The 24,333-nt window shown below is 31.0% G+C and overlaps 3 protein-coding genes, 1 non-coding gene and 1 pseudogene across 4 annotated transcripts; 4 read left to right on the forward strand and 1 right to left on the reverse strand.

The window, feature by feature from the left end:
• The first annotated feature begins 991 nt into the window (after positions 1 to 991).
• On the forward strand, positions 992 to 7,354 carry LOC124929208 (annotated as a pseudogene).
• Positions 7,355 to 7,569: 215 nt separating this feature from the next.
• Positions 7,570 to 9,951, reverse strand: LOC124931830 (putative E3 ubiquitin-protein ligase SINAT1). The gene is made up of 4 exons (XM_047472402.1): positions 9,832 to 9,951; positions 8,951 to 9,216; positions 8,478 to 8,861; positions 7,570 to 8,092 (listed from the first exon to the last, which is right to left on the reverse strand). Exons 2-4 carry the CDS (start codon positions 9,212 to 9,214, stop codon positions 7,775 to 7,777), a joined length of 966 nt encoding a protein of 321 aa, XP_047328358.1. The 5' UTR covers positions 9,215 to 9,216; positions 9,832 to 9,951; the 3' UTR covers positions 7,570 to 7,774.
• A 4,778-nt stretch (positions 9,952 to 14,729) lies between these two features.
• TRNAA-AGC lies at positions 14,730 to 14,802 on the forward strand. The gene has a single exon. It is a non-coding gene; the product is annotated as a tRNA-Ala (tRNA).
• Positions 14,803 to 16,226: 1,424 nt separating this feature from the next.
• On the forward strand, positions 16,227 to 19,902 carry LOC124930656 (protein trichome birefringence-like 1). Its single transcript, XM_047470988.1, has 5 exons — positions 16,227 to 16,924; positions 18,169 to 18,361; positions 18,441 to 18,634; positions 18,725 to 18,883; positions 19,413 to 19,902. Exons 1-5 carry the CDS (start codon positions 16,275 to 16,277, stop codon positions 19,750 to 19,752), a joined length of 1,536 nt encoding a protein of 511 aa, XP_047326944.1. The 5' UTR covers positions 16,227 to 16,274; the 3' UTR covers positions 19,753 to 19,902.
• Positions 19,903 to 21,339: 1,437 nt separating this feature from the next.
• Positions 21,340 to 23,842, forward strand: LOC124930763 (probable plastid-lipid-associated protein 12, chloroplastic). The gene is made up of 11 exons (XM_047471116.1): positions 21,340 to 21,666; positions 22,002 to 22,055; positions 22,140 to 22,214; positions 22,298 to 22,417; positions 22,501 to 22,692; positions 22,761 to 22,844; positions 22,908 to 23,000; positions 23,107 to 23,160; positions 23,244 to 23,323; positions 23,411 to 23,518; positions 23,599 to 23,842. Exons 1-11 carry the CDS (start codon positions 21,391 to 21,393, stop codon positions 23,678 to 23,680), a joined length of 1,218 nt encoding a protein of 405 aa, XP_047327072.1. The 5' UTR covers positions 21,340 to 21,390; the 3' UTR covers positions 23,681 to 23,842.
• Positions 23,843 to 24,333: the final 491 nt, after the last annotated feature.

Below are 24,333 nucleotides of genomic sequence, written 5' to 3' on the forward strand. Positions count from 1 at the left end.
GGTGATTGCATAAAATATTAATTAATTAAAAAAGAATTGACCATATTAAAAATTAAAATACATTATCATAACGAAATTTCTTAACAACTTAGGTAGTTAGCTTATTTGATTCACATATAACTAAAATAAGTTTTAAAAGTTGATACTTGACTAGAAGTACAAAATTAATGAATATTCCAATAATATTTTTCCAATCACTATATTGTAACAATCTGACTCAAAATATTATTGTAAGGATTTTAACCACAATAATAACTCAAAAAATAAGGTGCATTAATCAACTTTGTAAAAAAAAAATTAGATAATGGCTTGTCGGTTTGAATGATTTTTTTTTTTTATCTAGAATTTATTTTTGTTTTAAATATTTTATTAAAATATTAATTTAGATGAAATAATATGTTCTAGAATACATTAATAAATTTAATAACATTTGTTTGTTCAACTACACTTCAGCTTCAGATGTTTTCGACAACAACTTGTTTAATTGCATAACATTGTGTTAATCTTAATGAAACGTAGTGAAATTATTTCCTATTTATCATATATATGCATCCAACATAGGAGTGTATATGTGGTTTGTGTAGCGTAAAACCGAGTCATTACTTAATAAGTTTAGTTGTAGCACCATCGGGAGCACATTTGTTTACGTGATGTCCAAGTTGTTCAAATATTATAAACACGGTATCGCGAGATCTTAACTGTCTATATACTAAAAACTTTCAAACTAAAAAACATGATATTACGAGATTTTAACTATCTATATACTAAAAACTTCCAAACTAATATATAAATACGATATCGCGAAATCTTAACTATCTATATAATAAATCTATATTTCTTTGAGTCCATCTCATGATCAATTTTGAGAGTAGCAAACACCTTAATTAAAAAAAAAAAAATTGAACCAATTTATTTAATTTAATATGAAGGGATATATAAAATAAGCATGCTAAGATATTTGGCATTTATTTGTTTATCTTTTGGTAGAGAAAAGAGATTTGGATTTGATAGTAGATCTAAAGAAGATAACAATAAAAAGTGCAGCATTTTTGGTGAAGGGTTGGAGATCGTGTTCAGTTTGGTTTGCATTCTAGGGTTTCAGAAATTCGGTAATGATCAATTTGCATATACATTCTCTCTACTTTATGGACGAACGATGCTCCATGCCCGTACTTCCGTAGTAGACCCGCGACGTCGCAAGGAATTGGAGCCTTTGTTTGGTGATTACGTCAAGACTCGGGCCGCGGTAGCTAGGGAGGCTGCCGACGATAAGGTGAAGGAAGAGGAAGCGGTGGTGCACGGAGTGAAACGGCGTCAAATTGGGAGGTAGAGGTCATTCTGATCTCTGAAAATAACTGTGTATCGAAGGAGAAGATTTTGACAAGATGGGAGACGAGAGTGGTGGTTTGAGTGCTAATAAGGCAACTGGACAGGAAGAAGAAGGAAACACCACACCTTTCCCTGATCGGGTAAGAATCTGTTCTGTGTATGAAGTTTTTTTTTAGTTTTTTCTAGGCGATAAATACTTGAGATCTTGATGATGATGACGATGATGATGGTTCCTTCCATGAACATTTGTATTTGAAGATGCTTTCTTCGGTCATATGGCTCAAGACTCCATACTGATTTATATATATGATGGGGATGATGCAGACGTATGATGTTCCCCTTGCTTGTTATTGCTATTATGCATGATTCCATGTAACTGAATTATCTGATTTACTCAATAGTTGTTGTTTTTTTTACCTTTTCTGCATTTGTAGGTTCAAGTAGGAGGTTCACCCGTGTATAAGGTGGAGAGAAAATTGGGTAAAGGTGGTTTCGGTCAGGTATTTGTCGGTCGTCGTCTTTCTGCAGGTCCAGGACCAGCTGAGGTAACATTCATTCGAATGAATGAATTCATGGCTTCATTTTTTATTTATTGATGCTCCATTGGTAGTGATATAATTTGAGTTGCCTTGTATAATAGGTGGCTCTGAAATTTGAACACAGAAATAGTAAAGGCTGTAATTATGGCCCTCCATACGAGTGGCAAGTGTATACGTAAGGTTCTATATTTCCTTTTACTTTATTTCCTTCTGGGGCTATTATTTGTGGATGTTTCAAATTTTATTTATTTTTAAATGTTCAGCGTTCTCGGAGGCAGTCATGGAGTTCCTAGAGTACATTTTAAAGGGAAGCAAGGGGATTATTATGTGATGGTATGCTATTGTCTTCCTGCAATCCTGCTTCTATTCCAAGTTGACTGTTATAGATTGTATCACTGAAATCACATACCTGTTATAGGTTATGGACATTCTAGGACCTAGCTTGTGGGATGTATGGAATACTTCAGGGCAAGCGTGAGTATCTCATCAGTTTGTCAGCTTCATTTTTTTTAATATTATTCCTGCTGTAAAGGAAGTATGTGATATTTGAAATGGATATCACATTGTGCATGTATTTATTTGAATTTCCTGCTCGCATGTGAAGGCTCCCAAAGTATATCCTGTTAGTGACCAAACCATCTGGTTAAATTCGTCAGAATGTGTTGTAAGATCCTAATTTTCTAGATGGATGCTATTAATGTTCCTCTGTAGTTTGTTTGGATGGTTTAATCTTAGTTCTTGTTTGATGTGAGTTATTTCTCAAATCGCTATCCATCAACAATCTACTCATCAATCACATCATTCAAATCATCAACCAAAATACTCTATTTAAATAAATAAATATATGTATCATTATATATTTATACCCCTAATGTCTTCTTATTCGAATAACCCAATTTTCAATAATCTACATCAAACAAGGTTATTTGAATATAGCCACTTAGTTATTCAAATAACCTTAGATCAAAGTTTTACATATTAAAGAACTTGTTCTAGATCTTGAGCTGTTGCAGACATTTTATAACTATAAGCAAGATGTGGCATGGGTTGTGATAACTTTATCCTTTTCATGCATGTGAATTTGTAGGTTGAGTTGTTCTCCTTTGTCTCCACGTCTATCTCTTATTGCAGGATGTCAACGGAAATGGTTGCATGTATTGCAGTTGAGTCCTTGTCCATCCTAGAGAAGATGCATGCCAAAGGGTATTTTTTTCTATCACTTTTAGCATTCTTACATGAGGGTCATTCAGTTATTCTTTGTACCTTGCAGAAAAGATAGTATGAAGTTATCATAGTGATTATTTATCTTTTCTGTGATTACTGTTTTCACATTAGTTATGTGCATGGAGATGTAAAGCCGGAGAACTTCTTGCTTGGCCAGCCATCAACCATCCAAGAGAAGAAGTTGTTTCTTGTTGATCTTGGATTAGGTATGTGTTCCCGCACTGTTGCATACAAGCCACTCCAACTTTTTTTTTTTTAATTCTCTAAGCTCCCTCTTCAACTTCTTAATTTTCAGCGACTAAGTGGAGAGACAGCTCTAGTGGGCAACATGTTAGCTATGACCAACGTCCTGATCTGTTTAGGTGCATTATATATTTATTTAGCCTTAATATATATATATATATATATATATATATATCACTTCCATGTATTATGTTTGAAATACGTTGTTCTTGGTGCAGGGGAACTGTTCGTTATGCAAGTGCCCATGCTCATTTAGGAAGAACAGCCAGCAGACGAGATGACCTAGAATCTCTTGCATATACACTTATTTTCCTTCACAAAGGCAGGTTGCCATGGCAAGGGTATCAGGTATTATTCTAGGCATGTATAGTATGAAATTTCACAAACCCAAGCGGATTACATTCTTAGAGGAACCATCATTTTTGTTTCTACTAGGGTGATAACAAGTCATTTCTAGTGTGCAAGAAAAAGATGTCTACATCCCCCGAAATGCTGTGCTGCTTCTGCCCCACAGCAATTAGACTGTTTCTTGAGATTGTGGTGAACATGAAATTTGATGAAGAGCCTCACTATTCTAGGTTGATCTCTCTTTTTGAGGGTCTGATTGGTCCGAATCCTGCTGTAAGACCTATAAACACTGATGGTGCCCAAAAGGTGTGCATGCAGACCCCATCGTTAATTTTTTGTCTTTATTGTTTCTCTTAGTATGGTCCTCGAAAGATCTAAGACACGTTTTAATCATTAATAAATAAATTATTTACCAGGTTGGTCAGAAACGAGGTAGGATGAATATTGATGAAGAGGATGACGGTCCTAAGAAGAGGGTCCGCTTGGGAGTACCTGCTACTCAGTGGATTTCAGTATATAATGCTAGACAACCTATGAAACAAAGGTGAGAAGCCCTTTCCCTTGATCTATTAAATTATGCTTTCTATTTGTTCAATTTTCAGCCCGGTAATGAATACGTAGACCATTGGATTTCTTATGCCTTGTTTGATGAAGGGGCCCTTATCCCATCATAAATCACCCAATCATTCAAATCATCAATCAAACTACCCTTAGTATTAAAAAAAGTTAAACACAAGATATTGTAGTCATTTAATCCGAATTCAGTTTTTCATCAAACATGGTGTTTTCAAACAAATCTCTTATTCTGTTTGAAGAATCAATGAATCTTGACCGATGACAATTTTTTTTTCTTTTGCATGCTTAGTCACTTGTAGTCTTGTAGACTTTTCCATTTTGTATGAACTAGATGATCTAATTTAATTAATTGCAAGTAGGTATCACTACAATGTGGCGGATGAAAGATTATCCCAACACGTCGATAAAGGAAATGCTGACGGTCTACTCATCAGTTCCGTTGCATCTTGTTCCAGTCTGTGGGCTCTTATTATGGATGCTGGAACTGGTTTTAGAAGCCAAGTGTATCAGTTGTCACCTTTCTTTCTGCAGAAGGTTTTTTATGTGTTCCCTATAATGTTCTAATTTTCCAGAATGATTGAAGCTGTTGCTGTCTCTTTTTTGGAGAATTTTCCAGTAAGTAACCTCTGTTTATCACATGTCTCTCAGGAATGGATCATGGAACAATGGGAGAAGAATTTTTACATTAGTTCCATTGCAGGTTCTAACAATGGAAGCTCCCTTGTGGTGATGTCTAAAGGTTTGCTATCCCTGGTCTCCAAGAGCTTGTTTTATCTTGGGTTATTTTAAACAAAATTTTTATCACATCCTTCAAACCATCAAATCACTTAATTCATCAACTGAAATACCCTTGCACCTATTTTCTATCAAATTTAAATTTTAAATACAGAAAGACATTTTAGTAATTTTACCCAAAATCTCAAAAAATCCTCTTCTCGCCAAACAAGGTTTTGATTTCATAACCTAGATTTTTCCAAACAATTTCATTTTCTGTTCGATGAGAAATTGAATTATTAAAGTTATTTGGGTTAAATGACAACAATATCAAATATCCTTTATATTTTGATATTTTAGAATGTTATAAATATTAAGGGTATTTTAGTATTTTTTAGCTTCGGAGGTGATTGATGAGATTGTATAACTTCATAATACAGTGCCTTGGATTGTTATGATAGGAGGTTATCAAGGTTAAGGATTGGTGAAGTTTTATAGGATTCTTCTATCACTTGTGTTGTAAATCCTCATTTTAACCTATATACACAGGCACTCCGTACTCTCAACAGTCGTATAAAGTAGGTGACTCATTTCCCTTCAAGTGGATAAGCAAGAAATGGAAAGAAGGTTTCCACGTCACTTCCATGGCAACTGCTGGGAGCAGATGGGCCGTGGTCATGTCTCGAAATGCTGGTTACAGTAATCAGGTTTGTTTCTAATCTATTGAGTGAAATTTCTGGGAAATTTTGTTTCTTGAAGTAGGAAAGAAATGTTGATTACTGTTGTTTATCCTTACAATGTGTGCCCATCTCATAATTGGAATCTACGATAGGTGGTTGAGCTTGATTTTCTTTATCCAAGTGAGGGTGTACATAAAAGATGGGATGGCGGTTTTAGAATAACTTCTGCAGCAGCAACATTTGATCAAGCCGCTCTTATATTGAGTGTGCCTAGACGCAGACCTAATGATGAAACTCAGGAGACTCTCCGAACATCACAGTTCCCAAGCACACATGTAAAGGTATATGATTGTTTCAACCGAATATTTGGGTTAAATTATTAAAATAGGGTATTTTGATTGATGAATTAAGTTAATTGAAATAACCACCCTCAAACAAGCTCATGAAGCTAACCATAGTTGTCAATAGCGTATAGCGCTCAATAGCGTCAAAGCTGTGCTCATGGCTATAGCGAGGGCTATTTGAAAGTAAAGCGTAGAAAACATATAACTATCATATCGACGCTTTAGAGCTCTATTGTACTTAATGAACACCAAATCATTTAGACGTTTTTGCTCCAATCTATTCCATTTTTTGGAATGAAGCTGCGTTTATTTATATATGTTTATCAAGACATAATAACGAATTCTTAAATAAGTGATGGAGGAAAGAAGAGAAAAGAATAGGAATAGGGATAGGGATAGGAAAAGGGATAAGAAAAGTCTAGAGAGAAAAGTAAAAAGAGAAGAAATGTGGAAAGAGGATCAGAGGAAAGAATAGGAAGAGGGATAGGGATAGGAAGAGGCTAGAGAGAAAAGTAAAAAGAGAAGAAATGTGGAAAGGGGATCAGAGGAAAGAAGAGAAAAGAATAGGAAGAGGGATAGGAAAAGGCTAGAGAGAAAAGTAATATGAGAAGAAAAGAAGAAAAAAAAGCGTGCAAAGAAGAGGAAGAGTCAACAAAAAATTTGAAATTTAAATAAGTGAGAAAAATTTAGGAAGATAAAAAATCAAACAATTAATATATATATATTTTTTTATAAAGCGTCGTTTTTTGGGGCAATAATTTTCGGTGTTATATGAGCTATAGCAACAAAAGCGGGGTTATTTGAAAGTGCGTAGTCTATTGCGCCTTATAGCTATATATGGTCGCTATTCGCTAGCGCAATAGACAATTATGATGCTAACTAAGGCCAATGAATGGTAATCTGAACTGAGGTTTTCTCATGGCCAAACAAGGCTGAATGCCCACCCCATCCTTGTATGTAGAAAAGAGTAGAATAAAATTGTCGATCAAAATCTATTATGTATGTAAACATTTTATCGACGTTCCGTTGAATTGCAGGAGAAATGGGCGAAGAATCTGTATCTGGCATGCGTATGTTATGGAAGGACCGTATCGTGAGAGTTTGTATCGCCCTGTAAATGTTCTTCCAGTCATAGTAGGTTGCATCTTCTCCTTCCTTGAGTTTTCAGATTATGTATGATGGAGTGTATTGTTATTTGTATTTAGAAAAACATATATATACACACATTTATATGTTTGACCTATTTTTAACTTAAATGTTATAATCAAATGCTTATTAGCTGATTTGCCACTTTTTTTTCTCTATAACTGTATGTTTCAACTACCTAGGTCTTAATATACATGTTCTTGTTGGGCTAGTGTTTAAAAGAAGGTTATTTAAAAGTAACTTTGTTTGCGCTTTGATTATTTAAATAATCTTGTTGCATCATTACCTGTTTCTTAGATATGCCTAGCACATATTTTATCATTAGAAATCAAGTTTTTCGAGGATAAACAACAAGTCATGGAAAATGTGTGCATTAGAAGAACAATGAATCATAAGCAATTGGAAACTGAATTTGATAAAACTGAATTTGATAAGTCTGATAACAAATTGAAGAAACACTGAATTTGACAAGTCTGATAACAAATTGAAGAAACAAACATTAGGTAGTAGCAACATTCCAGTTCTCATGATAGATGGATTGATAGATGGATTCATAGATGGATTGATAGAGGGATTGATAGAGGGATTGATAGATGGATAGATACTGGTTTTCAAAACATAAAACTCGATTTCATTCCTTCCATATCCTGCCAGTAACTATAAGCTGCAATTCTCTACCATCACCAAGAGAGAAGAAAGTACCCATGTTTCTATGTATAAGCAAACCGTCTAGGCTATCTCGAACCATCCAGTGGCTCTCGCGAATGCTTCTCGGCACTCCTTGCCATGTTAAACTCCGCCCTCTCATACCAATTTCCAATGTGTAGCCGAACTTTTTAGCATCTTCTTCTTCCCCCATAAAACGCAGAAATGCCATGTAAACCGGTGCTGTTCCTATGTAGAAAGCCTCAAAATGCAAAACGAACTGATGACCAAAACAGCTCAAAATCTACACACACAAAAATCAAATAACCTAAGAATTAGTGCGAATTTGGGTCTTGTTCGATTTCAGTGTTTTGAAGTTAATCTTAAATAACCCATTGTTTTAGTCTTGAAGATAATAATAACAAGATCTAACTTGAGATAAAAGGCATTCTTAATGGAAATCTAACTTAGATTGCTATATTTTTCTTAATCTATCTATAAGAGAGAAAATCAATTCATTCATAACAAAATACACCTTATGATAGATAACATTGTCTAGGGTTTTCTCTTCAATTATGCAAGTCTTTTTAGATTGTTTTCTGGTTTAGTCAATGACATCATTTAAATCATTAACAAAAATAAGAGAAGAGCAAACTAGGGTCATTTTGAAAGTGTAAAATTGAACTTACAGTCAACTTCCATGTGGCGTTTTGGATTTGGTGTGGAGTGGCGTTAGCAAATCGATGATTGATGATTGGACTGTTTTTGAATTCAACCCTATGATCGTTCTTGATATGGGTGATGAGAAACTTGACGTCGCCTTTGACATTGCAATCAAAATCGCAAGGACAATCAAAAGGCTTGAACTTGCAACTCTCTTCGTGCTTCAACCTCTCCTCGTACGAAAATACTTCTTCACATCCCATAAATTGATTCTTGCAAGGCAATTCTAGCATTTCCGCCAATTTCTCCAAAGCGGCACATCTAATGTCTCCTAGCTCGAATCTGCAAAACGGGCATTGGTTGCGCACTAGTGTTTTGCATTGCAAACAAATTGTGTGACCATTTGGACACTGCAACCAAACCAAATCAAATCAAATCAAATAATCTTTCAGGAAAATATTAGGACAAAAGGACCATTTTTCCCATGATATACTATTACCTGATAAATTGGAGGATACAAAACATTCACACAAACCGGGCACTCGAGTAACTCGCTTACATCACTTACAGTTTTGTTCAATTCTAGCAAAGGCTTCGGGTTAACTAAGGGAGGAGAAGTAGAAGAAGAAGGGTCTGTTCTTCTTAAAGGAGGTGGGGTTCTGAGCCCAAATTGGGCAAACATTTCGAGGTCTATACCACGAGACTCGAGCATTTCTTGATAGAAGTTGGCGGGGCTGCTGCTGCTGCTGCTTCCTGGAGCCATGCCTAGATCAAGTTGAGAAGAAGAAGAAGATATAATTTTTATTTTTTTAAATTGCTTGCATGCAAACTTTAATGTATGATCTTTAAGTTATTTGAGTTTTTTCAAAAAAAAACTTTATCACACAACTTATATTCATCAAATTTCAACCATCAAAATCATCAAAATATTCTTATCAACCTTCTGTATAACTCCACAAACAAGAAAATGAAGTACTATCACTTCTCTCATTAAAGTGGGAATTTAACAAAGCTCACATTGATACATACAAATGCGAAAACAGGTGATAGAGTTGAGAATCAAGAACTAGGTCAAACAAGTTCAACAGATTCATCATTTTTAACATTCACCCTTTCATGCATTTGTTTAAATCTAGGGTTCATCTTATATAATGATTATCTGATCAAGAAAATGTTTCAAAACCATATAGACTGAAAAATATTTGAAAGTAAAAACAGACACTGCATTGTATATCATCATATGAACAAAAAGATGGATCTGAAAACATAAATGTAGGGTTGATTCATTAGGGATGATAAATGCAAAACAGTGAATGTAATGTTCTTTCACTCATGCAAAAAAAATGGAAAAAAATGGGAAAAAATAGAAAGCAAACTAACCTAAACAAGAGTGAAAAGTGAATCGGGGAGAAGATGATATTCCAAATGAAAACCTAACTCATAACTCAAAACCCGATATTGAACCTAACCCTCCATGAATGCCTTTTTATAGGATAATCAAGAGAAGAGTGAAAGAGAGAAAGTGATGAGGTGGATAAGAATCTATTAAAGCCCCCACCACCCCTGAACTTTTTTGTGTCAGAACTGAAGAAAATCAAACGTATATATTATATTTAAAAATTAATATGATAGCGGGAATTTGGTGTTATATTTAAAAATTAATATCGAGAATTTGGTGTCAAGAATTGTGTTAGAACGATGTATCAACACACGATTGAACATAAATTAAATAGGAAAGAAAATTTTCATTTTTCAAATTCAATTACGTGTTGTCACATTTTCGACATCATACTAAATTTTCACCCTCTATCGTTACTCATATTTAAATATCATTCATTTTTTCGTTATAAAAAAACTAATCTTAACAAAATAATAATAATTACTCAATTAATTGACGATTTCGATTTCTGAAAAATCGTGAGATGGTGTCATGTTAATCTTTGTTATTGAACTACTTTATTTTCGTGATCTTAATCGTGAAAGTATTATTGTATTCCTCATCTATTTTGACAATAACAATTATAAATGTTAAGTTTATGTTAATTAATGATTTTCCTTTCATTTTTACAATTTTTTAATATCCCAAAAACATAATAATTATATTGTGTTTATTGATATGAAGTAAAATGATCTTAATACACACTTAATTTTAATTTTAAAAAAATGTTAATGAAAAAATATTTGTTTTCTGTTATTAATATATATAAATTTCATTTCGAAAATTTAAAGTTGTAAAATTTTCAATAAATTTGTTACATAAAATATCAAAATATGACTTAAACTATATTTATTAAGCCCTGTACAATTTCAGATGGTATGTTTGTTTATTCAAATAAGTCCCTGTACTTTCTTTTAATTATATTTTTGTCTAATTCACGTGTAATTCATTTTTTCAAATATGCAAAAACAAAGACTAATCTTAGATGGATAATCTAATTATGATAATTGAACTTATTAAGGTAATTTAAGTTATAAAAATTGTGTTTAAAAAATCAAAATTTACCATTGGATTCTTTATTCTGGTTGAGAAAGCATTAAATTAAAAGTGTAATTTTTAAATAAATAAAAATGTGAAAAAATTTTGATTAGTTGTTTACAGGCAGGATTGGAGGTCCAAACATATTTTTGCGAGTTTCGATATTGCATGCTGTAATTAATAATGAAAAAATGTGGTCCAGTTGTTCGGTCTATTTCTTTTTTGTTTTTTAGTTTTTTGGTTTTATGTTCATCTTAAATAATCACTGAGATTAGTTTTCAGAGCTTTGAAGCAAAACCGTGGGTTTGTTGCTTTTAAATAAATAAAAAAAATTGAAAAAAAATTATATTTACACGTAGGATCGTAATGTCCTTTTTTTTAATTTTGACGTTGAATTTGAATTTTGGATGCTTGTAATTAATAATGAAAAAATGTGGGTCCAGTTCTGATTTTTTGTTTTTGATTTTTTTGTCTTAAATGTTCACTCAGAAGCTAGTTTTCCCGAGCTTAAAAGCAAAACCGTGGGTTTGTTGGTTTTGATAGATGTCTGGTTTGAATTCCAAATTTGAATTCTTCTTTTATTAATTTCTTTAAAAAAGATACAAAAATATTTGTATAATAGTATAGACATGTTTAAAAACAAAATGATATAGGTATATGGTTATAGGGTTATCAATTTCTAACCTGACACGAAAACACGACCCTAACACACAGATTATGATTATGTATTTGAGTTCGGGTCGAAATCAAGTCGACATGCTTAACTGATTAATAAATATATCAAAATTGGGTCGACCATAATTGACCTAAAATAAAGTGTTTTGTTTGCCGAATTTGTGATTTAACTTCATTTTTGTTTTCTGTTCATATATTTTAATCTGAAATATAGTGATATCATATTAATTACACTGCGTTAAATCGGGTTAAGTCAGAATAATCGGGTCGGGTTCGAGTCAATTATAAATAAATAGATTAGAAATTTTGACATAAATTACTAAAGATGTCAGGTTCAGACTAATATCGCTCAACACGTCAAATCGAACTCGGATTGAATTGTCACATTCTACACGATAGGATGATGTCGATGAAGCATCAATACAATATAAAACTAAATCATAATTTAGAGAGTTACCAAAATTTAAAAATCTTTACAAAAGCAAACTTATATATAAGAAAATAAATTTATTTAGTACAAAATTCTCAATATTAAGAATAAAATCCAGTGATTTAGTTAATGTTCATATATTTATACCTCAACCAAGGTATGAAGGTCACGATCCTAAGAAATTTTAGGACTTCAATTAAGCAATAAAGGTATGAAGGTCACGATCCTAAGAAATTTTAGGACTTCAATTAAGCAATATGGATCACTAAATGACTTCAATTAAGCAATATGGATCACTAAAATGCTATAGATTTTGTAATATGTCTTCTTAACAATTTCAATTAATTCCACCAATATCTTTAGAATCAAGCATGACTCAATCAGGCCCGGCCCAATAGGGTTTTCAAAAAATTTCAAAATTTTCAAAAATATAATATTATTAGTTATTTTTTAATTAATTAATAAATATATATTATAAATCAATTAATTTATATTTTCAATTATATTAAAATATTTTTTATATATTATAAAAACTTCATAGAGTAGATATTATAATTATATATTTAATTTTTAATTTTTTTTAATTTTGTTAAAATTATAATTATTTATTTTCTTTTAACTTTCTTACCACATATTTATTTTTCGTAGAACCCTAATTTTCAGGACCAGTCGGACCCAATAAACTCATGTATAACTTCACAGCAAATTTCAAATATTAACATCCTCATTATAGTGTATAACTAATTGAGTAGTCGTCTCTTTGTCACTAGAACACTTGTTGTGCATAATTAACTAAGCAACAATTGTCATTAGAACACTCACTTGTCACAACATATATATTTTTTTTTTTCCAAATATAAACATCTTATTATATTGCATAATTAAATGAGTGGCTGTTTCTAATCACTCTAAAGATGACAATTTGAAACCGTCACACGGTAATCGAACTTGTTTGGGGTGGTTTTTCTCTAGTTTGACCGGTAGTTGTCTGGGGACGGTATTGTGTCATCCGTCCCGATCTCACCCCGAAAACTATAAACAAAATTAAATATATAAAATTATCAATATATTTATTTATTCATTATATCTTAGAAAAGTTTTAATTATTATTTTTTTATAATAATATACCATTTTCATATATATTAATATTAAAAAATCAGTTTATATAATTTTATTATATATTTATATATATATATTATAAAGAATATGATATAAACGGTGCCTACATGGATTCCTTGAAACCGAACGTGGCGATAATGATAGTAAAAAAATCTCCACAGTAAAACGAGACAGAAGTAGTAAATACATTACAAACCGCTCTTACCCTTCCTAATTATAACACTTACTTGTCACGGTATATTCTTTTTTCATAAATTATCTTAAGTGGAATCTTTAAATGGATTGGTGGGAATTAAGGAGGATAATGAGTCGGAAGTGTATTTACCATTACTGTTTTGTTCTATTTCGATTTTTTTTACTATCATCCTGTCTCGTTTGATTTCGGTGAATTTCCACGTTACATTATTTATAACACCTTTTCTAAGAAAATAATAAAATATATATATATATAATGATGTTTTTATATAATATATTTTAATATATTGGAAATTCATATTAGAATTCTATATTGAATAAATTTGAATTTTTTATTATTATAAAAAAATAAATTAAAAACTTATAAAATATGAAAAGTAAATAAATATATTAGTGATATAATATAGTTAATTGTATTTATTATTGTTCGGATGGGAACACAAATACCATCCCTACTCCATCACCGGTTAACTATCGGTGAAACCAGAGAAAAACGCTTCAAATAGAACAATTTGAATCAAAATTTATATAATGGTTATAATTATTCTCCTTAATTCTCTCATATCATATTTCACAATTGTGTGTATGGTTGATATATTTCCTCCCAAAACCTTAGTAATAATAGAAATTTTGTTTGTCAAATATTTACAAAACATAATGTATTTTTAACATATTTAAACTCCCACTTTCATTTTATTGGTCTTATTTAAAAACACTTAAATTGGGAGTTAAAGTAATAAATATATGAAAATATATGTATAATTAATAAGATATGTTTTATATTATTATCTCATTTAAATTAATAGTTAAGATAATTAAAAATAAAAATTAGTGACATTTTTTTCCATTCAAATCTATCTACAATTTTAGTAAATTCTAATTATATCACTTATAAAACTGATATTTACTATACATTTACAAGTTAAAGCTTATAACATAATAAATATAAATTATGTTATGCCAAAGAAGTTGAATCAAATGAACCCTTAAAACTGTATTATAAACATTTATGAAAGTCTTATTTATTTATTTTCTCACCAAATATATTATTTGTATGTATTAGAGGGTACTGCATTTTGCACAAACCTGTATCATCCCTCAATCTGTATGAGAAATGGAAGATTTATTAGGATAATCATTTATGAAAACAGTACACCAACAAATTTGGTTAATATTCCAATAAATGTCAATTAATCTACACAAAAGTATATTTATATAATATTACATCAATATTTATTTATTTATTCAAAACAAATGAATTTTATAAAATTATAATAAAATTTTCAATTCTAACTTAAAACCATTTAAATTGAATGGGTCATGCCACCTTTTTAAATTAAAAAATCTAACAAAATGTTTACAATCTCAAAACAAATATATAAAGGGGATGTAGCTCAGATGGTAGAGCGCTCGCTTAGCATGCGAGAGGTACGGGGATCGATACCCCGCATCTCCATTTAATTTTTGTGTAAGAGGATTAATCTCGAATGAATTTCTTGCTTATTTTGAACTTAACGATAATTTATAAATTAGAATAGTAAAACGTTATGCAGGAGAATTATGGGACCAAAATTTTTTTTTTTGAGTGTATGATTTCTAAATGAGTATAGAGAAATCATTACAATTTGTTGATACATAATATTAGAGGAGATTCTATGCATATCAATATAATTTTCAGATCAACTTAATAACTTAAACCAATTTGAACTTTCATTCTGAAATTAATTATGGAGCGTGACATTTCATTTGACAATATTGCAAAAACACAATTCTAAGGTGGTTTAGTGCCAGCATGTATTCAAATAGTAGAAATAAACTCAAAATTAGCCCCATCTAGTGACGGACCCAAAAATTAGGTTGGGTGGGTTTAAAAAAATTAGCCCCATCATGAATAAAGTGATTGTAATTTGACTTATACAAACATTAATTATTTGAGAAAAATAGTCATCTTCTTTGAAGTGATAGAAGGGTCACGAAAATTAATTTTCACATTTATCAAAGTAATAATAGTTTGAAATATAATTCAATATAATCATTAAATTAATTGGAGAGATATATAGCAGTTACGCTACGCATGTAAGTCTTACGCAAATCTATGGCTAATTAATGATAAAATAATTGTTAGTAAAATATATTAATTTTGTTTTCTAAGTAAGCTTCATGTGTTACCTAAAAAATATTTATTGAAGTGTACAATTTTTATTTTTATTTTATTATTATTTAAATATAAGATACTAATAATGATCCACAATTAAAAATGATAATATAGTAAACCGAAACAGAAAATGTGTTTATCATTCTATCTATTTTATTTCAGAAATTTATTTTTATTATTCTCGTCTCGTTCAATTTTAGAGAATTCATGCGGGATATCGATTTAACACCTTCTCTTAAAAATAATTACTATTATATAAACAATTTTTTAAATAATATATACATTGTTAATATATTTAAAATTTATATTATTATAAAAATTAATTTAAACTTTTATAAATATATTAACAATATTATTACAATGGTTTATAGTAAAATCGGGCCGGAATACACAAATACCATCTCGCTGGATCCATTACTGATCAAATCAGAGTAACAAGATATTTGCATGTTAGATTAAAATTAAAATCCATACTCATAACTATACTTCTGAATTTTAATATGTAAGAATCATTATTGTCAAATGAATTACATGTTATGAATTATTTGAAAATGATTTAAATAAGACTTGCATAACTATGTCGATTTGTTATTAATTTATATATTTACTAAAATAAAGTATCTCAAATTGTTAATAATAATAATAATAATAATAATAATAATAATAATAATAATAATAATAATAATAATAATAATAATACCTATATTCCTCCTGGCTCAGATTCTGACAAGTGACATTCATCCACGTCCTCTCTCCTTCTCTCTTCTTCTTCAATGACAAAACCACCGCCATTACTATCGCCGGGAAGATCACGGCCACCGGCGCCATCGCCGACAACCGAAAAACACTTTTCATCACTAAGAGGCATTAACCCCATAATAGAACTAACCAATAAGCTCTTCTCTCCCACCTTTTCTTCTTCTTTAAGGATCCGGAGCTCTATTGTTTTCGCTTATGGGTTCGGCCTCTGCTTCGCCATTGTTCTATGCATTCTCTTATTCGTCTTCAACACCTACCACTCTCCCCTTCTACTCAAACCCAGATCTCATAAACTCTCTTCTCTTCAATCCCCAATCGCCACCGAAGAATCTCACCACCCAACCCTTCCATTTTCCCTCAACAACGAGAAATTATATTCCATGAAGATGGGGGCTCCCTCTGCTTTTAGTAACGAGATATTCAACAACCCAATTGCAGACGAGAAAGAGAATGGAAAAAATGGAGAAATTCGGTTGGATCTGATGAAGAAATGCAATATGTATAACGGGAATTGGGTTAGAGATGATGATGATGATTTATACCCACTTTATCCAGCTGGAAGTTGTCCATACATTGATGAACAATTCAACTGTTATCTTAATGGTAGAAGAGATAATGGGTATGAGAAACTCAGGTGGCAGCCCAACGGCTGCAACATTCCAAGGTAGTAATAAATTCCATTTTGTCTCTTCCCTGTTTTATATATGTTCTAAATCTGTTCATTTGTATTTTAAGACTTAATTATAAATGCTATGTTTGGGAATTATTTATGGCCAATAATCTGAACTAAAGATTTGTTTAATCCTAGTATCATGTGTTTATTGATTGACGGTAAGAGTTAATGGATGATACTATAAGTGGATGAAGGTTCTAGAATATAGCTGCTAGCCATTGTGGGTGATTCTCATACTTACTAATCTATTGTTTTATCGAGCTTTTAATCATAATGATACTGAATTCACAAGCCTAGAGTGTCGGAAACTGTTCAGGTTCAAAGGGATTATTCATAAAACAAAATGGGATAGTCGAGAGAAAAACATAACTACAAATAGCTTAGATCATTCAAGTTCTAGGTTTTGGCCATTTATTATGCATGGACATGACCGTGACTAGGATAATATCAAGATCTTTGGATGTCACTGTTATGTTTTGAATAAAAAAGACTTGTAAATACAAATTTGAGTTTACATGTGTTTTCATTAGCTTTGTCATGGGTCAAAAAATGAGCAAATATCCTCTTTCATGAGCATCTGCCACACCCTTAATGACAATTTCTTCTTCACAACTTCCATTCCATCTCTTACCTCACTCTTTGTTCATATGAGTTATTAGTATAAATGAGTTTTGATGATGTTGGGTATGGCTCTTTTAAAAGGTTAATTATTTATTTTTCTTTGTAACTTGTTCGTTGATGATGATGTTTGAGTTTTGATTCTCACTACGAACACCTTGTTGAAGTGGTAGTTCTTGGCCGTTGAATGTTATGCTAAGAAAAAAAGAGAATTTGAGTACTCTTATGAATAGTGACAATGTAACCCAGTGTTACTTGAATCGTTTGCCCTATTCTCTATTGTTTACAATAGTGTTTGTGATTACTTAACAAATGTAATTGGATAAATGAGGTGTAAAACATGATACATACATAACTCAAGTAATTGTCTCGATTGCTAAGAGGTTGAAGTTTCGAACTGAAGTGGGATATTGTATTAGCCTCCTCCGGATAAAAAAAACTTTGGTCTAAAAAAATGATATATTTGTTCAAACTAATATCACTCCATTTATCGTTGATCAATCTATATTTGCAATTAACAATATAATGGTTGGAACTTGGAACACGGTTTAGCCAAACGGGGTTCGTTATTGAAGAATTATGGGAGAGATGATGAACAGATTGATAATATTTTGCAGGTTGAATGGTAAGAAGATGTTGAAGTTATTAAAGGGAAAGAGATTGGTGTATGTTGGTGATTCTCTAAACAGGAATATGTGGGAATCAATGGTTTGTATCTTAAGAAATTCTGTGGAGGATAAAAGCAAAGTGTTTGAAGCTTCTGGTAGAAACGAATTCCGATCGGAGGGTTGGTACTCTTTCGTGTTTGCCGTATGTTTTTTGTTTCCCCATTTTGATAATTTCGGTTTCTTTTTTCAAGGCATTTGATATTTGGATTGTTTTGACATAGGATTACAACTGCTCCGTTGAGTTTTTTAAATCTACATTTTTGGTTCAAGAATGGGAATCAAAAGGAATAGACGGTTCCAAGAAGCTAACACTTCGTCTCGACATATTAGAAAGATCATCCGATAGCTATAGAGGTGCAGATATTCTGGTTTTCAATACGGGTCATTGGTGGACTCGTCGGAGAACATCAAGAGGGTATATGAATGTTTTTTTGTTTCTTGTGGTGCAAGTTGTGGATTTTCTTGTATATGAAATGTTTTTTAAAAATAAATTATTTGTTTGCAGGAAAGGTTATTTTCAAGAAGGCAGCATTGTCTATAACAAGTTGAATATAAGAACCGCATTTGCTAAAGCAATGAAGACATGGACGAATTGGGTCGACACCAATGTAGATCCCACCAAGAGTACGGTTTTCTTTAGGGGATATTCCCCGGCTCATTTCAGGTTTGTTGTAAAAAATAGAAGTTTCCTAAAGTGTGCGATAGTTAATGCTTTGTTTGATATAGGGTATAATGAATAACCAAGTTGTTGTTTCCTTTAAGTTTATTTGGATAAAATGATATTATGGGGTACAAAGTTCATTTCATGTTTGTTGTCAAAAATAGAAGTTTCCTAAAGTGTGGATATATAGCCAAGTATTTCCAAATAATCTTGTTTGATGTAGGTTATTAATTTGGGATATAAAGATCATTTTATGTTTGTTGTCAAAAATAGAAATTTCCTAAAGTGTGCGATAGGCCTTGTTTGATCGTTGGGTATTTGAATAACTAAGTTAGTTATTTTCAAATAATCTTGTTTGATGTTGGTTATTTGGGTAAAATGTTATTAAGGGTATAAATATATAATGAAAGATTAGTTATTTTAGTTGATGATTTGAATAATGTAATTAATAAGTATATTGTTAAAAAAGTTCTCATATAACCCACATCAAATAAGACCTAACTATCCATATATGTATTATATTTCTATACAGGGGTGGAAAGTGGGATTCAGGTGGAAAATGCGATAAAGAAACAGAACCAATAAAGAATGAATCGAGTCTTTCTGAATATCCATTAAAAATGAGAATTCTGGAGCAAGTTATTGAACAGATGAAGACTCCTATTGTTTATTTGAATATTTCGACTATGACTGATTATCGTAAAGATGCACATCCATCGATTTACAGGAAGAGTAATGTTTCGACAACAGCAGAAGAAATTAGGTTATCCATGATAAACCAAGATTGTAGCCATTGGTGCTTACCGGGTGTTCCTGATGTTTGGAATGAACTCATATATGCTCACCTCTTGATAAAGCATTATGACTCATGAGTAACAAAAACACAAACAATACCTAGCAAATGAAGGTCTGTTTCGATTTTCGAAAACAACAATGGAATCGATTGATACTATTTAGAATTGTAATATTCTTAGTGAATTCTCCATACGTGATGTATGTATGGATTAAGTTTATTAGTTGGAGTAGATTAGAACACCAATTCTCGTATTTTTGTGTTACTTTTAGTGAGAAATTAGAAAGGAACTCAGATACTTTAAACAATTCTTTCTTAGCTATCATTTGTGGATATGTACTTTAAACATGTAATTAGGTTGATTGTCTATTTGAGTATTTTATTTTATTTTTATTTTTTTAAGAAATCATGCTGAGACAATCTTATAGCTGGTCTCATTATTTATGGCTCCTTTTAGTGAGAATAAGAGTTTGAGTTTTTTTATTTATGCAAATATTTTTATCAAAGTTATTTTAACATTATTTATTGTTAAGACACTTATATTTAGCTTTTGATTTAGTTTAAATTTAATATTTAAATTCTTTTATCAAAATAAATTATAAGTTTCATAATATGCATGTTTAGTTTATAATCTAATAACAAGATAATAATTTTGTAAACTGTGATTCTTTTTTAGTACAGTGATGTTTATTTTTCTTATAAATTTGTTAAATCAATATAATATTTGTGTTAAATTTCTAGTTTTCTAAAATAAAAAAAATAGTATTCAATCAAATGAAATTAAGTTACAATCTTGGGAAAAAAAATCATTTTGACATCCAACCTTTTTTTTTATTAATGTAACTTTTAATTTATTTTTCAAATTATAATTATAGGTGTTTAATATTTGGTATAACTAATTATCTAACTAAATTCGAATTTTATTTTTAATTTTTAAATTAAATTTTAAATTAATTTGAATTCAAATAAGTTCTATTTGATTTCCGAGTTTGGTTTCAAATTAGTTTGAGAGAAATGAACAGAAGAATTCAAATAACACAAAAACCAAACAGATAAACACTCACGTCTTTTTTTTTTTTTTTGTTAGTATTTGAAAATACTTAAAGTGAAGTTAAACTAACTAATCTTATTAAATTTGTTATATATTTATATTATTAAAAAATATTATTTCATCTAAATTAACACCTCAATCAAATAATATAAGAAAAATATAATTTTAAACTAAATAAAAATATAAAATTTCAGATCCAACTTTGGAATTGAAGATTGTTAAACGTTATCTCCACTTTAATATAAAAAATTTAGAGTGTGAATTGAAATATTTGTAAGTTGAGTTACTCTAATATATTATTTTAATTAATTAAATTATAAAAAAATAAAATTATTTAAATTTTATAAAAATAAAATAATAATATTTTATTATTTTAGCTAATCACTTTAGTGATATATATTAATTAATATTTTTTTATTTTGTTGTATAGACAGACTTCTTAACTTAATTTGTGTTTTTTTATAAAAGAAAACCTAATCTTATATTCATTTTGTATATCACTTTACAAAACCATAACATAAGAGCCACATCATGTAGGATAAGCAATCCAATTGTCCAAATGGCAGAATCTAATTGGAAAAAAACTCAGAGGTTAGTTAAGAGCTCACAAACCAACCGTTCATCTACCAAAAGTATCTTCTCTCTCCGTCAAACTCAGCACACAAAATGGCTTCTGCCGTCGCCGTCGCCGGCGCGAATGGCCTTCGCACGGCGATTCTCTTACCGTCGGCATTACCTGCCGATCATGGATCTCGGAGTAGAATTTTCCGTAGTAAGTCAGCAATTCCACTTAAGCCATTATGCTCTCTGGCTGACGACCGAAAGATACTATTCAAGGACGACAAAGATGAAATTCCTTTTAGTGCACCAGAAAATTCGCTAATCGGAGCATTAATCGGCATTCAAGGACGCGGCCGTTCCGCTTCTCCTCAACAGCTCCAAGTAAGTACTTACTTCATCGTTAGCATTCAGTACTCAGATCCTTCAATCTATGAAATCTGTTCGAAGATGAGAAGCCTTTTTATTGTTCAGATTTTCGATTTGTTTCGCACAACATATTATATGACTAAACACAGGAATGATATAATTATACATGAATCACACATGACATGGATCACTATTCACTATATAGACGTACTTATAATTGTGAGAATTATTAACTCCTTAACATGAATTATTTCATTAGAAATTATATAAGCACTATTTTTAGGGTTTATGCTATTTGAAATTTGTAATCATCTGTTTTGAACACCAAACCATTATGGAAAACATTGCAGGATGTTCAACTTGCTGTTAGTGCATTAGAAGATATAGAAGGCATACCAGAACCGGTTTGTGGTTCTGTTCCGCTTTTCAGTAATTTGCGTATTTGGTTTGTTCATTAAATCATGTTAGACCAACTTTTGTATATGCAGACGAGCTCAAGTACGATAGAGGGTCGCTGGCAATTAATGTTCACAACTAGGCCTGGAACTGCATCCCCAATTCAGGTTCCTTTCTACAAGTCATATATATCTGAATATTAAATGATCAGACTTCTTGAGGAGATAGTTCATGTTTCTTTCTAAACCAGAGAACGTTTGTTGGAGTAGACTTCTTCAGTGTGTTTCAAGAAATAAGCCTAAGAACAAACGATCCTCGAGTATCTAACATTGTAAAATTTTCCGATGCAATTGGTGAGCTTAAAGTGGAGGTATGCATAGGAAAAGTTTCTTTCTAGATTTTGATGTGTGAAGAATCATTATCAGGATTCTTCTTTTCTATTCTTCCTTTCAGGCTGCAGCATCCATCAAGGATGGAAGGAGAATACTCTTTACATTTGATAGAGCTGCATTTTCATTTAAGTTTCTTCCATTTAAAGTTCCATATCCAGTTCCTTTTCGTCTTCTTGGAGATGAGGCAAAGGGTTGGTTGGACACGACATATTTATCTCCATCTGGAAACATTCGTATCTCAAGAGGAAATAAGGTGAGTTAAAATTTCTAACAGAGCCCTTATTGTTGTTAAAACTTAGCAGTCATGTGGCTGTAGTGCAGGGAACCACATTTGTGCTGCAAAAGAAAACCGATCCAAGGCAGAATTTGCTTACAGCTATTGCAATAGGAGCAAGGGTTAGAGAAGTAAGGTTCTCTAAGAATCAAATTTCATTTTCTAGATAACTTTTAAAAACACTTCCATGGCAGGCAATAGATGAGTTTATCTCCTTGTATGGTAACCAAGCTAAAGTTGAGCCAGATATGACTGAAGGTGAATGGCAAATGATATGGAGTTCACAGGTATCTTAGTAAAAATGGATGTCATGTTCTATACAGAAATAATCCATTTATAATGATCTCTTTTCGATGGAATTGCTGAAGCATTTTGTTGGTGTTCTTGCAATAGATGGAAACAGATAGTTGGATAGAGAATGCTGCAAACGGGCTTATGGGAATGCAGGTATTATGTCTTATCATCCAAAAAACAATGATAGTTAACCATTTCATTGTTTGTAACAACACTATGTCACTTATATTGCAAAGGTTGTGAGGTCGAATGGAAGATTGAAGTTTCTAGTTGACATATTTCCTGGGCTCAAATTCTCAATGGACGGAACTTTTGCGTAAGCTTCATACAAACAAATCTACCAAGGTTTACAAATTTAAGAATCTTGTACATATTTCAGTTAATGCAATTATGTGTGCCACAGCAAATCTGGAACCGGTACATATGATGTTATAATGGACGATGCAGCCATTGTAGCAGGACCTTTCGGTCTTCCTATGGAAATGGAGAGCAAGTTTAAGTTGGAGCTTCTGTAAGAATTCTCAATTTTTGAAAAAAAATGGTTTAAATTGGATCCATTCCATTTAAAATGACTATCTTGATATGTTACAGATATAACGATGACAAGATAAGGATTACTCGAGGCTACAACAGTATAACTTTTGTGCACGTTCGATCAGATGGATCCAAATAAAGAGAACTCGTCGATTTTCAAGTAAGATTTCGCACTAAATAATATGTTTGCTTTTACTTTTTTGTTGGAATATTGTATATAGTATAATGTAAGCAATGGAAGAATTTGAATACCATATAGAATCATTTGAAAACATCTTATTAGACGATTTTTTTTTATCTATTTCAATCTAAATATAGTTTGTTTGATCTAGGTTATTTTCAAATAATCTTGTTGTAGATTAAAATTATGTTATTTAGATAAAAAAAAAAACATTAATAGTATTTATATATAATAATTCAAATAGAATAATTAATCTGTTAGACTTATATAACTTATCTAAGAGATAAAATATTTAAATTATATTGTTAAGAACATTTTAATTGAATTAAAGTGAAAAGTTGTATAACACTTGCTACTTAAATCTATTCTGTAATTTTTTTTTATTGTATATATGTTTTCGTCTCGATTTCGCCCTAAAACACAATTAAATATATAATATTATCTGCATATATATTTTTCATATTAATATAAATTTTATATATTAAAATATAGATTTATATAATTTTATTAATTTGTTTTTTTTAATATGGCGACGAAAGAAAAAAAAATTCTAAAAATAATGAGTATTGATAAACGCATTCTCCTCTGCTGAATCCTTACTCACTGCTATT

The sequence above is a fragment of the Impatiens glandulifera genome, chromosome 3 (genome assembly GCF_907164915.1).
Source record: "Impatiens glandulifera chromosome 3, dImpGla2.1, whole genome shotgun sequence".
Lineage (NCBI taxonomy): Eukaryota > Viridiplantae > Streptophyta > Magnoliopsida > Ericales > Balsaminaceae > Impatiens > Impatiens glandulifera.